This window comes from Eleginops maclovinus, chromosome 18 (genome assembly GCF_036324505.1).
Source record: "Eleginops maclovinus isolate JMC-PN-2008 ecotype Puerto Natales chromosome 18, JC_Emac_rtc_rv5, whole genome shotgun sequence".
Classification (NCBI taxonomy): domain Eukaryota; kingdom Metazoa; phylum Chordata; class Actinopteri; order Perciformes; family Eleginopidae; genus Eleginops; species Eleginops maclovinus.
This window is the reverse complement of record NC_086366.1, coordinates 19,534,193-19,551,177: the sequence shown is the minus strand read 5'-3', so window position 1 is coordinate 19,551,177 and position 16,985 is coordinate 19,534,193. Positions and strand designations below refer to the sequence as shown.

At 38.7% G+C, this 16,985-nt stretch overlaps 1 protein-coding gene across 1 annotated transcript in view; it reads right to left on the bottom strand.

The window, feature by feature from the left end:
* tenm4 (teneurin transmembrane protein 4) overlaps positions 1 to 16,718 on the bottom strand; it is a 114,625-nt gene extending 97,907 nt beyond the window's left edge. Inside the window, exons 1-2 of the mRNA XM_063907848.1 lie at positions 16,496 to 16,718; positions 15,185 to 15,457 (exon numbers count right to left, since the gene is read on the bottom strand). Coding sequence (XP_063763918.1) covers positions 15,185 to 15,457; positions 16,496 to 16,718 — 496 coding nt within the window. The remainder of the gene's footprint in view (positions 1 to 15,184; positions 15,458 to 16,495) is intronic.
* Positions 16,719 to 16,985: the final 267 nt, after the last annotated feature.

The following is a 16,985-nucleotide window of genomic DNA, read 5'->3' as shown; positions in this document are numbered from 1 at the left end:
TATATTTGTGCGATGAAAAAGCATTACCACAGAAGGCACAACATTTCTATCAGCACTCTAAAACCAGCGTCCATTACTTACAACTCCATATGCTCTTTACGAGATAGTGACTGCCAAATTAAAAATGGAGGGTTTGAATAAATACAGAAAACAGGCAAAAAAATCCTTGGTCATTAATGCAAAACCTTGCCTGCAGATCCATTTGGATGTTAAAAATAGTTGGATATAAGTGATTAATATCAAATTAGCAGTTCACCACTCCCATAAACGCTGTTGATGTTCATAGATCAAACCTCTCCAACCCCCACTCCTCTTTAAATTACACCAATTCAAGGATCTAATCACTCAGTGCTAATCTATTTCTCAGCATGGAGGAGGAAAATATCAATCCAAGATTAAAAAAAAGCACAAGTGCTGATGCCGGTGGCTTTTCAGAGTATCACCTAGGAAGATGAAAAGCAGCAAGAGTGGCTGATACGAGAGAAAGCACAGACTCCCTCCCCAGATCATCCTCTACACACAGCCCGGCCTGGCTTATGCCACTCTCATCTATCCAGTCCACTCTATTTCTCTGTGTTGGAGAAACAGTGTGCCCTGCAATCACGCCAAAGCACGCCATCTGTTTCGACTTCTCTGCGACAAACACAAGACTTAATCAGACTGGAAATCAACTGAACTTTCTTCTGTGAGGAGAAATGTACTACTGCTGCACTTCCACCTTCAAAGAGAACAGCAACTGTTTAAGTATTACCCAGAACATTTTCACATCAGATAGTGGACAACCAATTCAATGGGAGAACACAATGTTTTCTAACAGTTATTATGGAAGTAATAACCAATTCATCCATTTCCAAACCTCCTTAGTATATACATTCCAAGTTAAAATGTCTTTCTACGTCACTAGTTTTTTGACAAAATGTTAGTACTGATGCGCTATGACATTGCCAAATCCCTCCATGTAGCCCCGCTCAAGGCTCCCTGGGGCTTTCTTTGTTCTGGGATAGAAATGTAAAGGTTCCGATCTCCTCACCTCTAGCTGTTAACAACATGCTGCAGGCATGTGAGAGCTGCTCTTAAGGAGCTTCTGGTCCACACGAATGTCTGTTACTGACATGGTGACAGCATATCTTCTCTAACAGCCAAGAAAAACAGGCCCGGGCTTATAAATTCATCCACACCCCTCTGGCAAGTCCTCTGTGGATGATTTCAGACTTCAAAGATGTGCACATGGTAATCTGTTTCTGGACCTCTATCAGAGCTCCATCATCAACTGAGCCGACTTAAAGCGTGGCTGAAAAAAACAATGCTAATAGAGGATAATTATCAGCTTTTACTCCGTCTGCGCTAGCTGCTCTATTCCCTCTCCTGCAACACACAGAGGCTGGTGAATAAACACAATAGCATGAATAAATAATGACCCCACAATCCTCTTAAGGTCCCCGAATAGTGAGGGGGGAAAAGACAAAAGTTTACTTTTGGTTTTTGAGAGCAAGCGGAGCCTGAAATTGTAAGCGACTCATTAGGGTTACATGTGGCTTGCCTGGGGCCTCGCTGAACCAAGATGGCACCATCCCCATCCTGTCATTTCTCAGCGCACTCTAGGTCTGGCCTAATAAAATTCTAAAGTATACCCATAAGAAAACACATCCATAAAGAGACAGTAAAGAGTTTAAGCAAAATCTGAAAGAAGTGAAATCCTTCAGACTTTCCAAACTTTCTTCTGTACTGAGAGTTGTTTCATTTAGGCAGATTTGCTTGTTTTGTATTGACATCATACACATAATTCATGTTGATGGTGCATACTTCTGTCAAAAAACTCCTCTCATCGTGCTCTCCAGCTTATATAAAAGCCCACTGTTTTTTTCAGACAGTTGGTCCGTGTTAAAGAATCAATTTGTGTTTGCCTTCCAGCTCTCACTGAGAGCATGACAGTTCAAAGGGTTATCTAAAATCTACTGTGCATGCTATCAAGAGGATTGTGTTTCTAAGTGCTTATATAATTCATACCATGGTAAACGAAAGCCACTCAGAGTTTGCAAAATGGCAAATTAAATGTTTCATAAAAGAGGTAGTTTAAGAACAGAATGGGAATGTAAGGCTGGACAATAAATAGGAATCTTAATCTAATATCGACATTTGAAAATCTCCTTTCTGAAATGAAATAACTGAATAAATATGCATTTATCACAGTCCAAGTGGCAAGAATATAATACTGAAACAGTATAGGAAGTCAGAAAATACCTTTCCTGGAGTGTAATTGTAGAAGATTTTGTCAGAATGAGGAAAGCCAATTTCAATTTTATATTTCCATTGAGTTGCCTGGGGTGGATGTCATAGCAACTGGAGTTGGGTCACAATGTGAACATCCAAACTGATACCAGGGGTAAAATCTATAAGATGTTATTGCTGAACACTGGACATTTATTCTATAACAATTGTATTCATGGTGACAATAGTCGCAAGCAATAATATACTCACTGTTATAAATCATATTCAAACAATAAATTGGACAGTCCTCGTAAACAATATATTCCTCTGCAGATATATATATATATATATATATATATTACTTCTGTCAGTCAAATTCATCCAATCGGTGTTAATATTGGGGATACTTTTGCAAATAAAGTTGTGCTCGGTATGTCCTGAGCTGATCTGCAGGATCACGATTGAGGCCGATCAATTAGAATTGATTGTTAGCAGCTGAATGAAGCCTGATCCATTTTCACTTCTTTGTTTATTTCCCTCTGTGGTTTGTATTGTTCCTCGTTATACAAAATGTTGTCTTCTTAAAGAAACAAAAGCATATTTGTAAAAAAGCATTTCACAAATTTCTCCATTCTCACTATCAGTGTCTAATAAAAGTGTTTTTTTCTGTCGTAAAAAATGCTATACTTTTTTTACAATTCTCTTAGATGTGCACAGTGTGAGCAAAGCCTGAATAACTCCTTTTCATCCCACTTTATCCTTTTTCATATTACATTTTAATTATGCCTTTTCATATTTTAATGCATCATATTTTCTGGTCTTGTTTGCACTCGTAAATACAGCATGTAACACCTCTGCTTTATTGTACTGTGTACACAGGGCACCCATGCAACAGTCAATATCTCTCATGGGACCACCCTGTAAAATAGAAACCCAACCATTGAATAAATAAATCCTTGCCCAGTAGCATTTCTCAGCCCTTAAATAAATCATTTTTTGCAATTGTGACTATGCACGTTTTCAAGAAGCTTATTTAATATATCTTTACGCGCTTAGTCTAAGCTGAAAAGGGTGGGGTATCTTTGTTTTCTTTCCTTTCCAGTATTATTGACATCAAAAACACAATGTGATCTATTACAAGAACAATTAAAGAATCACAACATTTAGACGCAGACAAAATCGAACAAGCCAAGCATCCAATTAGTGCTACGTTAAGTGAAAAATACGTAGATAATACTTTTAAACTTCAGCAAAGTCCAAATTACTCCGAGACTTTAGGGAAATCAGGGACATCAGGTTGATTGATCAGAATTGAAAATGAACAATTTTAGTGCTTTTTAACAATATAAACTAAACAATGCCAAGAAAACAAAATGTCCTTACTTTTAGGGTCATCACAGTAAAAGCTTATTCATAAATATTATGTTTAAAGTTATACAGCAAATGCATGTATTTTATTTAAACTGTTCCTGAATTAAGTTGTCTCACTTGACACTTTTTAAGACACAGCCTCAGGTTGCCTTTTATTGGAAATGTTCCTGGACAATTGGCACTGAATAAAAGAGCTCAAACTGTTACACATCCAACTGATTGTACATCAGTGTAAGTGCTCTGCTAGTAATAAGTCAGTTTAAATGTTTTGAATAGCTCAATGTGCCATAATGTGGTCATCCACACGGTGCAAGCGTTGAGGTTTGAAGACGCAGAGATAATGCAGCTCTGGTGTGACCCGCTGCAGAGGCTGGCAATTCTCACAGCTGAGATAAGACTTGTGTTTTCAGTGTGACAGCAGTACTTTAGGGGAAAAAAGGGGGAAACATCTAAAGCTTATGTCCTGAGCTATTTTATTCAACATGCACACCCTGTGAAATATTACTGTGCCTCACTACTTTTACTGGGAGAGGAAGGATACAGGGGGAATCTGAGCTGGCCAGCATGACAAGGTTTAAGAACTGCAGGATGTTAATGTGTTTGAAAATCTATTGTGTGCTACATCCCTATTCTTATGTTGCAAAACCATGTATTATTCAGTATAGAAATAAAACATTGTATGTGTTTAAAGGTTCTTATTCTTAAGTAAGAAAATACTACTATAGATAACTGTCTGCGTGTTTTCATGCCCACACTTTGATGTTAGTTTCTTGCTATGTGTGCAGTTTTAATGATTTATTCATATTTTATTTAAATATCCTGCATATACGAACATGTGTTCAACGATGATTCAAAATTGATTTTGACATGTATTTATGTAGATTAACCAGTTTCTTTTTTTTTGTGTATTCATCAAGCCTTAAGTGCTGAACCTGGATTTGTATCAGTGATGTATGGATATCAGAGGCTGACCAGGAGAGAAATCTCAGTACGGAAGTTTAATTATTTCTCTTTTATACAAGGGCAACAGCCGGTGTTATGATCTCAGCTTCCATGGCCGTAATAAAAAACGCTAATTGCTTCCAGCAGAGATAACCGGTCATTTTGAGCTATCTGGAAGTTTAGTGCGAGGCGATTACACACAATGTTTGCAAAGCGTTTAAAAGGAAATATGAAAGATTATCAGTCTGATGTGATAAGACATGATACTATTTTTATTGTAATGTGTGCTCATGCAATGGGTGATTAGGGGGAAAATACTACATAATTCTATGTTTTATTTTATTGTGTCCAATAATAATAATAATCAGGTTTTTTTCTCGAAGAATATAGTATGAGGGCGATAACGTCACGTCTGGGCCAAAATTATAGCCCGCCCGCTTTCCGGCCAAAACATTGCATTAAAGCGAAGCAGAAAATAATAGTTTTGTCATATATTGCACCTCGAACCACAAATCAATCCTGAGGTACGGTTTCTTTACTTCCTCTACAGAAGAAAGGATAGTAAAAGAAACAATCTAATTCAGAAATCACAGTTTCAGTGTAAGCCTGCTGCCTGCCAACTGCAGACCCACCGGACATCCATCCCCTATGAGCTACGTAAAAAGAAATTTGTCCATGCCGTCTGACGCTCTATTTGACAGGACTTATATATTTTTATGAGGAGTAATACAGTTTTCGATGAACAAAAATTATTGTTTTCTGGCATCCCTTTTGGACAAAACCCTGATAATAATAATAATGATTCTAGATATAATAACAACATAATAATTCTGACAACAATAATACTAACAATAAAACACTTGTTTTCACTTTTACATTAAGAAAGTATATCAACCTCACTAGGTGGAAATGGATTCTAACTGTTAATAGTCTATAAGTGGGAGTGTTTGTTCGTGTGTTTTTAAGTGGGTGAAAATATGGATTATAGTGTTGTAACAATTAATGCTTGCTCACTAAGAATCTGTATTTCTTGTAGGATGAATGTATCTGGCTGAATCTGTTTAATAGGGTCAGTATATGCATTGGAACAGTTGCAGAATATTAAATGTATGCCTTGCTATTTATATCCTGATATAATCAGTGACTTTCTAAACATCGGTATAACAGCAACATGGATAATTGGCTGTGTGCATTATGATCATTGCTAGGACAGGCACAGAAGTTGTGAGACTGGGTTCGGATGATCATCCATGGAGGAGGGCTCATCCTGCTCCATGTCGTGCTTTGAGCTGCTCTGAGGCCCCCGAGCCTTGGTGGTAAGATGGGCCCCGATGTGCTGTTGGTTTTAGACTGTCAGAGGAACTGGCAGGGAGCATGTATGCAACTCCACAGATAACAGGCCAAAACTGTCCACAAGGGCCTCTAAAACCCAGCAAATTAGCCTGCAAATGAGCCAGAGAATATCTCCACTAATCCATGATCTGAGCAGCGACTCTGCCAAAAAAGTAAACAAATAAATAACTTCACAAGAAATAGTGGGGGTGGAAATGAGTGCGGCTGTGAGCTGGGAAACCACTAGTGATTTCTTTGAAGCATCATTTTGCCTGATATTCTGCTGCTATGACTCAGAACAAGCTTCCATGTTCTGCCCGATGTGGACACAGTGAAATTACAGATACCAGTATTACAGAAAACACTTTCCCCCCTGAAGAAAATGATCACAGTGTCAGAGTCCGTAGCAAAGATGCCAAAAGGCAATGATGCATTAAAATACCAGGGTTTTACAAAAGCGATTATATTCGTCTCTGCAGAAAACCCAGTGAATAAACGGTGTAATTGTTTCTGTGGTTATTTAAATCACAATATTCTGAGCACATTTTATAACTTAGCAGATAAATGAATACAAAATATGTATTTTAAAGAGAACAAATGAGTGTATGCATGAATAGCTCTTACTGCTTTGATCTTAGTCATTTTTAATGAAAAGTTGCAATGTAAAATGAATAAAAATTGACTATAACAATAAAGATTGCATTTAAAAACTCAACCTATTATTTGGGAGAAACTAATTAAAGAATACATATTATATTAATAGCTTTGTTACAGACACCAGGAAATGATTCTCAAGTTTGTGTCATACATTAGTTGTTACAAAAAGACTATATTGGTCATAAATTCCAAAATTTCCACCTGTTTCTTTCTAATCTTGCTTCTGGCAACATGTACAGGAATACAGCAGATTAATGTTGCTGTTACTATAAGTACTGACATTAAATATAACTGATCTTACAGAATATTCTATAACATACAAAGAATTACAAGTACGGAATATGATCCATAGTAAAACCCTGTAGGGCAGCTGACAATAATCTCTATATAGTGTGGTAAACCAGCACTTAAAATATGTCTTTAAAATGTTCATTTGTTTATTTTCATTGCACTTGTAATATATTTAATGTATTTAATGTCATATTATCACTGGTGTAAAATAACTAAGCATACTCACTCAAGTACTGTACTTGTACATTTTATGCTACATTTTACGTCTACCCCATTACAATTCAGAGGTAAATCCTGTACTTTTACTCCACTACATTTATATTGTACCTTTAGTTACTTTACAGATTTGGATTAAGGGTGTGAAATATAAATCTACACTTAAATCAGACTTTAGTTACACCTGGAGTAAATTCACAAGCTACCCTGCAGTATACAAAGTCATTAAAACTAGCTGCACCTTTACCAGCTCTGATAACACTTTGATGATCAATAATTATAATCAAAACATATTATATATTATTCTGAAATGGACCAATCTGCACAATGACTATACATTACTTTTAATTTTTGCTACTTTAAGTATGTTTAGATGCTAATACTTTTCTACTTTTACTTGAGTAACATTTTGAATGCAGGACTTGTAACAGAGTATTCCTACACACTGGTACTTCTACTTTTACTCAAGTACAAGATCTGAGTACTTCTTCCATCTTTGCATATTTGTATTATAATAATAAATAAGACAAATATATCTCTTTGTCTGTATAAAATCAAAGATGATCGAAAAGAGAAAGTCTTTAATGACCATGTCAAATCATTAAAAATAAAAACACCAATAACACGCTTGATGTTTTGCAATGCTGTGGCACTGTTGTCTTTTTTAAAAATTTTTAAATAACAATCATGAACTTGTAAAAATATTGCTTGCTCTCGCATATGATCATTGATTTGATGCCTGCTCTGCACATGTGCTGTGTGATGAGTGTGTTAGCGCACACATGCAAAGATGCACCTTCTGTTCCAAGGTCACAATAAGAAACCCCATCTCTGTGGTCCTACCACACCGCAGTAAAACATGCCCTAATGAATCCTGCCCTGTAATACAGGAAACATCTTGTCTAATTGGACGTCTAATTTCACTTCCCCCCACAGGCTCCCAGCGTGGGGGCGACGCTCCGGGGATTCAGTTCAAAGATAAAAACACATCTTAAATCTGGAGTGTGTATCAGAGAAATGTGCTTATTCACTTCAGGAGGGCGTGGCAAACAGCATTGGCATTTCAGGTTGCAGGATCTATAAGTTGCAATATGAACGAGCACGCTACTTCTGTTGGTATGACAAGATATTACTAGAATTATGATGCAGAGGGCCCATTTCTAACATTTTCATTCATCTGTCGTAACTCACCTGTAATCCGGTAAATAAAAATCAACACTTCCCGACTAGAAAACACTGATTTGTTACTGGACTTTAGAGGAGGAGGTACAAAGTAATGTTCACCAATGTTATAGTCACAAACTGGGTTTTCCTAGCCTGGGTGAATTTGACAAAAACAATATTACATTTAACAAAAAAAAATACCAATAATGATCTAGGTTCCTCTATATTAAAGACTGTACATTGAACTAGACCACCAACCGCAGTAGGGGCTTTCTAATGCAAGGGAAATGTGGCTGGTGTAAATAAGAATGACGTTCAAAATTCGGAGAGATTTCAAAGCCCTTCAGTCTTTTGGAGCTATGACATGTGGGGGAACACCTGTCCCTCAAAGACAGTCTTGGTATGTTCAAAGATTCAGAACTTGAGTGTGGCCCTGGAGATCTCAACCTCAATTTCTCAACAGTTCAAAGTTTCCCCCGAGTTTTGAACCTTTCAACAAGTATCTGATGCTGGGAGCGAGGGAATACATCATTTTCACTGAGGGGTTTGGATTTCCCTTGAGAGTTTTTGGTTTAGTAGCGTGTTTTTGAACTCAGTTAAGAAAAAAAAATCTATTATTATTATTGTATTCTTATTGTTTTTATATTTAACCCTAGTCATAATAGTAGTAGAGGTTGTAGCCAAGATTAGAAGAAATATATCTCAGAAGTTGTAGTGTTCTTTGTGTTCATAGAATGCTGCTTCTTAGCTATTATTAATAATTACACATTTAGGATCTGTGTAATTATGTGCAAAGAACACCAGCTTCATTAACATACCACAACCTGAGTAATAGTAAGGCACTCTATATCTCATTATGAAAATGTAAGGTTTATCAGAAGCATAGACAGCAGAGAATAGGCTGTGCATGGGAAACCCACATGAGAAGACTTGACTTTTCATCTGACAGCTCTACATCAATACATATTGCTCCAACCCGGGCTAACAGCATGATCACATCAGTGCATTAGCTACTGCGCTTTGAAGGTAAAAATGTTGATAGATGACACATATTTAATCATTTAAAACAAATACCAGAATTAAATTAAGAATCCCGACCATCATTTATCTTCAAGGCTATTTTGCTTGCAACTTCAAATCGTCGTTCCATACTTGCTCAGCGAGATAAGACTTTTCCAACAGAGTATTTTAAACTACTCATCAAGCAGACAGCATGAATATAAAAAAAGACAGGAATAATATATTTTTGTCATCATTACAGCTTTTGTTTCCTTTTTGTTTCCTACTTTTTCAGTTTAGGAGGATTTCCAAGATCAAATTGGTCCTCTTCTCAAAAAAAAAAAAGGACATTAGTAAGGATGTTACATCAAACCTACTTTAATGCAATTCCCTTTATGTTACCATAAGCCCACGCTTCAGCTCATTCAAAATGCAGAAACAAGAAATTCAACTGGGAGTAAAACCTAGAATACATACTGCACTCCGCCACCATTATTAAATAAATCCTCTGGGTACAAGCAAAGATTTCTGAATCAGGCTTAATATTTTACTTTAAAATACAGATGCATCTGTGTCCAGCACCCAAGACTTGCCATAATGCTTGCTATGTACCATTATACACTTCAGATGTGATGAAGAACTAACATCAGGACTTCTTATGTTGAAATATTGGCTGTTTTTATTTCCTATTCTGTTAGAAAAGCACATAAAAGCTCTTAAAAAAGTAGGTCAATACTATTACTAATAATAGTAGTGGTGGTAGTAGTACTGGGGGTAGTATCCCTACCAAAGTCATGATTTTGTTAAAGAAAGACAGAATGTCAAGGCTTTGTTTCATTAAAATCCAAGTAGTTTTAAAAAAATAAAATGTTATGATTTATGAAGTGGGTGGGGATCTCATCAGAATCCTCCACTAGTTGCTTGAGTGCTGCAGAGAATCAGACGGCACCTGAAAGGTTGAGTAAGGACTTTCACAAGAAGATTCCACTGGAGTTGCTAAAGGCTTTGCCCTGAAGCAATGCCTTCAGTACAGCTACCAGTGTTTGAGTAATGAGCATTAACTCCATAAACCAAATATCACACGAGTCCCACTGTATATATATATATATATATATATATATGTCCTTAATCAATTTACAACAGCTCTCCCAGGAGGATGTAAAAAGGAAAGCCAAACCAGTACACAACTAACCGCCCACTGGAACTAATTACCTTTTGTTTGTAGAAAAATACCCGTGTCAGTCACACAATCACTTTTCTATCAACAGGAACTGTGTAGGCCTGTGACACATTATTTTTCTCCGCAGGTTATGGAACACATGAACAACAACAGTCACTCAGCAGGCTATCCTGGCTATCTCCTGTGTCCGTTCTTATGGTTACAGAAACGTAATCTTCTATCCATGGCGGAGGGGGAAGTTTGGGATTAGAGCACACATCTGAATAAGATGTATAAGGGAACGAGAGCAGCAGTGTTGGGCGTGCCTCCTTGCTGCTCAGCCTCTGTAGGGTGTGCAATGACTCAGCAGTCGCTGCCTGCTGGAGGTGCCCTCGAGGGGCTCCCCTGGGACTAGAGGCATGCTGATTAGGAGACACGCATACCTGTACACACTGCATGAATGCACTTTAAATGCTAACCAACCAATACACAAGTGTTGGTATCAGTCTGTTGGGGGGGTTTAGGAATCGGAGGGGAGACAGTTCAAATCTAGCACTCGGCAGTTGGTAGACGGCAGAGCTGGAGAGGTGAAAATTCACATTATGGGTGCTGGCAAGGCGCCCTTGAGCAAGGCAACCACCTGCAGCGCCATCACTCTGACATCTCTCTACATTAATGCATGTCTTTAGGTGATGTGTGCATGTTATTCAGGCCTGTGTATGAGCATTTTAAAAATCTATCTTGCCCAGCAGGACTAATAAAATGCATATTATTATTATTATTATTATTATTATTATTATTATTATTATTATTATTATTATTATTATTATTATTATTATTATTATTATTATCAATTAATTGTAATGCATTATATTGTTTTCCTTTTTTTATAGTAGTTTTGTTTATAGGCAAGGCATCCGCGTCACCTGCAAATCTATTAGCCATGTTCGACATGAGTCAAACACGCATTAACAATCCTCTGGACATAATTACTTACATAATTACAAAACTCAAACCAAAAGAAATGAAAGTGATCACTCACTACCCTTAATGAAGCAGGGTGGACACAAAATAGCAATAGCGGCCAATGTTATCGTCACATCAACAATGAATGTGAGTATACCTTTTCATTATCACTTGAGCTGAAAAAAATTGTTCTGAAATCGCTATCGCTTATTTGCATGCATTAAAACCAGGGTCAAGTAAGTCACATGTGAAGAGGGGGAGAACTGCCCGGCAGCTTGATTACATTAAAGCAGAGTAAATGGTTTGTTGAATTAAAGAGATTAAAGCACACACAAGCACAGCAAGGCCTGCTCGATGGATTTTAATTAACTTGCCATATATAAATTGTATGTTATCAGGCATTATTAAATTAAATGCTGAATACAAGTGCTCTTTCTGCTTGGGTGAGTTGAATAAAAAGCTACTTAGAATCTCGATTGCGTCTCGCCGATGAAGCATGATGCTGCGGCAACGGGTGCTCAGAATGCATTCCAGCATACCAAGCCCTGAACAGCCGTCCAAGGAGATTCTCTTTAATTATGTCCAGTACAGCCAAATCTTAAGTCCTCCAGCATCTCATATGATCAAGCAGAGGGAGGCCAGGTTCTCTCCCTGAGTCATTTCGGGCAAATGGATTCCACTTCCAAGAGTAATTTCTGTCAGTTATAATAAGGAGCTAATACATAATGTGACACACTCTGAAATGCAAAACTATTCACAAGGTTCTTCGGCAAGGCTGTGCAGGGGCAATTAGAATGTTGCCGCTAGCCCATTGATAAGTTCCTCTATCTGTGAAGTGTCCTGGGAACAGTATCATAAATCTGCCAGTTAAAATGAATGATTTAGTTTTGTGTTAAACTCTGCATAATGTGAAAAAGGACCCAAATTCCATCACATGGCACCTTCTTGTAAAAAAAAAAAAATAGGAAAAGAAGCCATCTTGGTAAAATATTCAGGTATTTTCAGCACTGAGGTGGAATTTTGGACACAAATAGGGTATGAGGGGAGGTAGGGCCTCCACACAGAACTGAATTCAAAGGATTTTTCTTCTGTGTATACAATATCCAAGCAATTAATACGTCGCAACTGAGTTACCGATAAAAACTCTGGGCACTCATGAGACTGAGATGGGTGTCTGAATGTTATTTCTCCTTCCAAGAGCATGTTGTGCAATATCATGACATTATAGCACAGTGGTCTACAATTTGAAAGAGGAACTGCTATTATCTTCTGGCATACAGTGGGGCAAAAAAGTATTTAGTCAGCCACCAATTGTGCAAGTTCTCCCATTTAAAAAGATGAGAGAGGCCTGTAATTTTCATCATAGGTACACTTCAACTATGAGAGACAGAATGAGAAAAAAAAAATCCAGGAAATCACATTGTAGGATTTTTAATGAATTAATTGGTAAATTCCTCTGTAAAATAAGTATTTGGTCACCTACAAACAAGCAAGATTTCTGGCTCTCACAGACCTGTAACTTCTTCTTTAAGAGGCTCCTCGGTCCTCCACGCGTTACCTGTATTAATGGCACCTTTTTGAACTCGTTATCAGTATAAAAGACATCTGTCCACAACCTCAAACAGTCATACTCCAAACTCCACTATGGCCAAGACCAAAGAGCTATCAAATAAGACCAGAGACAAAATTGTAGACCTGCACCAGGCTGGGAAAACTGAATCTGCAATAGGTAAGCAGCTTGGTGTGAAGAAATCAACTGTGGGAGCAATTATTAGAAAATGGAAGACATACAAGACCACTGCTAATCTCCCTCGATCTGGGGCGGCTCCACGCAAGATCTCACCCCGTGGGGTCAAAATGATCACAAGAACGGTGAGCAAAAATCCCAGAACCACACGGGGGGACCTAGTGAATGACCTGCAGAGAGCTGGGACCAAAGTAACAGAGGCTACCATCAGTAACACACTACGCCGCCAGGGACTTAAATCCTGCGGTTCCAGACGTGTCCCCCTGCTTAAGCCAGTACATGTCCAGGCCCGTCTGAAGTTTGCTAGAGGGCATTTGGATGATCCAGAAGAGGATCTGGAGAATGTCATATGGTCAGATGAAACCAAAATAGAACTTTTTGGTAAAAACTCAACTCGTCGTGTTTGGAGGAGAAAGAATGCAGAGTTGCATCCAAAGAACACCATACCTACTGTGAAGCATGGGGGTGGAAACATCATGCTTTGGGGCTGTTTTTCTGCAAAGGGACCAGGACGACTGATCCGTGTAAAGGAAAGAATGAATGGGGCCATGTATCGTGAGATTTTGAGTGAAAACCTCCTTCCATCAGCAAGGGCACTGAAGATGAAGCGTGGCTGGGTCTTTCAGAATGACAATGATCCCAAACACACCGCCAGGGCAACGAAGGAGTGGCTTCGTAAGAAGCATTTCAAGGTTCTGGAGTGGCCTAGCCAGTCTCCAGATCTCAACCCCATAGAAAATCTTTGGAGGAAGTTGAAAGTCCGTGTTGCCCAGCGACAGCCCCAAAACATCACTGCTTTAGAGGAGATCTGCATGGAGGAATGGGCCAAAATACCAGCAACAGTGTGTGAAAACCTTGTGAAGACTTACAGAAAACGTTTGACCTCTGTCATTGCCAACAAAGGGTATATAACAAAGTATTGAGATGAACTTTTGTTATTGACCAAATACTTATTTTCCACAATCATTTGAAAATAAATTCTTTAAAAATCCTACAATGTGATTTTCTGGATTTCCTTTTCTCATTCTGTCTCTCATAGTTGAAGTGTACCTATGATAAAAATTACAGGCCTCTCTCATCTTTTTAAATGGGAGAACTTGCACAATTGGTGGCTGACTAAATACTTTTTTGCCCCACTGTATTTGGGCACTTGCTGTGGTTCATGGCTACATATTCCATGAGCTCAAGTGACCTTCTGCGCAAACACACAGTCTCATCTGGCCTCGGGGGAAACACCAGGCCACAGAATAATACATACGACTTCCCAAATCCTGGCACTGATTGCGCCAAGAAACCTGCCAAACCATTTCCTCCAGTCCACACATAGTGATTCACACACTGAATTCACAATAATGGAATTATAAAGGGCAGAGGTAAACTTATGCAACATCCAGCAGTGCTGAAACACTGTTAATTGTTTTCTCTTCCATAAAAATAAACTTAAATAAGTTGCTAAATAGAGTGGTGCAGGAATGAGTCCTAAAACCTGAAAGTAAGTTTGCATTTTACCACTTCCGTTTCCCTCGTCTCAGAGTTGATGGAATTTCTCCATAGGATTTTGGAAAATAGCTCGAAATAAGGTCTGTGGTTGACACAAATCTAAGAGACGGATCACGTTTTGTTCTACGACATTAAATACATCAGCAGTAACCCCCCCCCCCCACTGGGGATTTTGGAAGAGTTTATGTGTCTGAAAACGATGTTTTTTAATAAGTGGCTAAGTGTACATCATTACGCCGAACAAGTAAACACTCCTGCAAAGTTTGTTAGCTCATCTTTGTAAAACGATACTTCCAAGCTAAAGGAAAAGCTTTATTAAAATATGCAAGCGCACAAAAGTCTGTTGCAACGATCTTAAGTTGTCGAGGGAAACCATGCACAGCTTACTTCCGGGTTGGCCTACAAAAATACGTCATACCAAGCTTAATAAAAACACAAAAAATCAAAACCAACAAAATCAACATTCAGACCAGCAAAGCCTTTTTTCTCTCAAAGAAGAACTGCTCAGTGTACAGGAACATGCTCAAACACAACCTTATCCCACTAAGACATCAAAATCAAATCCACATGGCAAAATCCACAGAGTAAAATGAGTTCGCCTGATAAGGAAGTGAGAGAGAAAGGAGCCATACCGTTTTCTGTGTTGTCGTGCTCAGTGTCAGTGAGAGTCAGGTTGGAGTTGGCCCTGCTGGAGAGGCACGAGCTGCGGCCCGACTTGGTGTTGCTGCGGCCCCATAGCCTGACTGCGTGCTCCGGCGACATGATGCCGTCCGTCTCTGTGTCGGCGTCTGAGCCCACACTGACTGAGTATTCGCGGTGCGGCATTCCCATGTCAGTCCTGTAAGTGGCTACATGGGACGGGAGGCCCTCTCCGAACCCTAGGTTCCGAAGGGAAAAGTCTGCCCCTGCAGCAAAGCAATAAACACAAAGCAGTGGTAATTCATTCTGCTACTAACTGCATCCCTCAACATAATGAACTACATTCATTACAGGAAGAAAGAAAAAAAAGACAGCAATATCCTGCCCTTGAGAGGTGCAGTAATCATTAAAAGGCAAAAGTTCCAGAAGCGAAACCCGTGGAAATGAAGATGCAGGTACATTTAGTATTTGCAGTTAAGCACCCATGTACAGCATCATTAGCATACTTCACGTGTATTCATGTCAGTGTCCTGATGCAAGATATCAGCCTAGTTTCTGCCAGATCCTAAACATTTGAGATCAGAAGTAAATACAGTTGATGCGTTGCATTAGGCTTTTGTCATAATATCAAAAGTTCCAATACCAAATTTCTATCTTTCATGTATATAAATCTGGTATTTGAAAACTGAGACATCTGTCTTCTATTTCCTCTCCTGAGTTTTCCACCAAGGTAATTAGGATTACCACGCAAGTCAGGAGACTTACAAAGCACTCCTTGATGATTTGATCTATAACTGCTGAAAATAAAATCAAAGACAAGAAAAAGTAGTTTTCTTTCCTTCAGTGCAGCACCTTAATGAAACTGTGTAGGATGAAATACTCACATTTATTTAGTATTAAAAAATGGAGACTTCAGTTGGATTGAGGGCTTCTTCGAGAGTGCAAGCACATCTGATTTGAACTATATACTATATAATCAATTGTAAATTTGTAGGAGCAGGGGAAGGTTTGCATGTCTTCCATGAAGTTTTTTACACTTGCATGGTAAATTCAATTCCTGGCCACCTCCGTTAATAGTCAAACTCTGAGGTGTGACCTCTACAGCGAATGAATGTAAATTACCGGGAGACTCCTCATTAAAAAGCAATGACACATATACTGAGACCAGGCAGTACCATGCCTATAACCTAATAACAGGCCTTTTTATGTCTTTGTGCACTGCTGGATGAGGTGTACTGATATAAGTGACAATCTTCTCTCTTGACATTGAAGCATTTCATAATATTGGCACAGCTGAGACCTACCTTGCCGACTGAACTCGTCCACTTCGTGATGAACCATTTCCTTGACACGGCTCCCATAGGCCATCCTGGAGTCATGGTCGAAGGCCTTGAGTGTTTCGCTGGAGCTGTAGGATTTGGGGTTGGGTTTTCCGTCCTCACTGTCTGCAGAGGAGCTGGTGTAGCGGCGCTCCGTGTCCTGCCGGGCAGTGAGCGAGCGGTAGGGTCTACGTTCCTTCACTTCCATGGCTGCCTCCACACTATTTTCAACATCAAATGTGGGTTACACTGCCTGTTTAGTTTGAGTGATTCTGTAGAGGAAAAGCAAAAAGAAAGGGGAATTAGGATTGCTGATATATAAAAAAAAATCCTTGACAGCTGTGTTGATTTTTAAATCTTTTTAAAATGTGTCATCAAATGTGTTCCTATATTGTTATAATGCTCCTCCACATATTAAAACACCGTCGGGCCGGCGCACAAGTGTAAATGCAAATGCTTATTTGCAACCTCAATG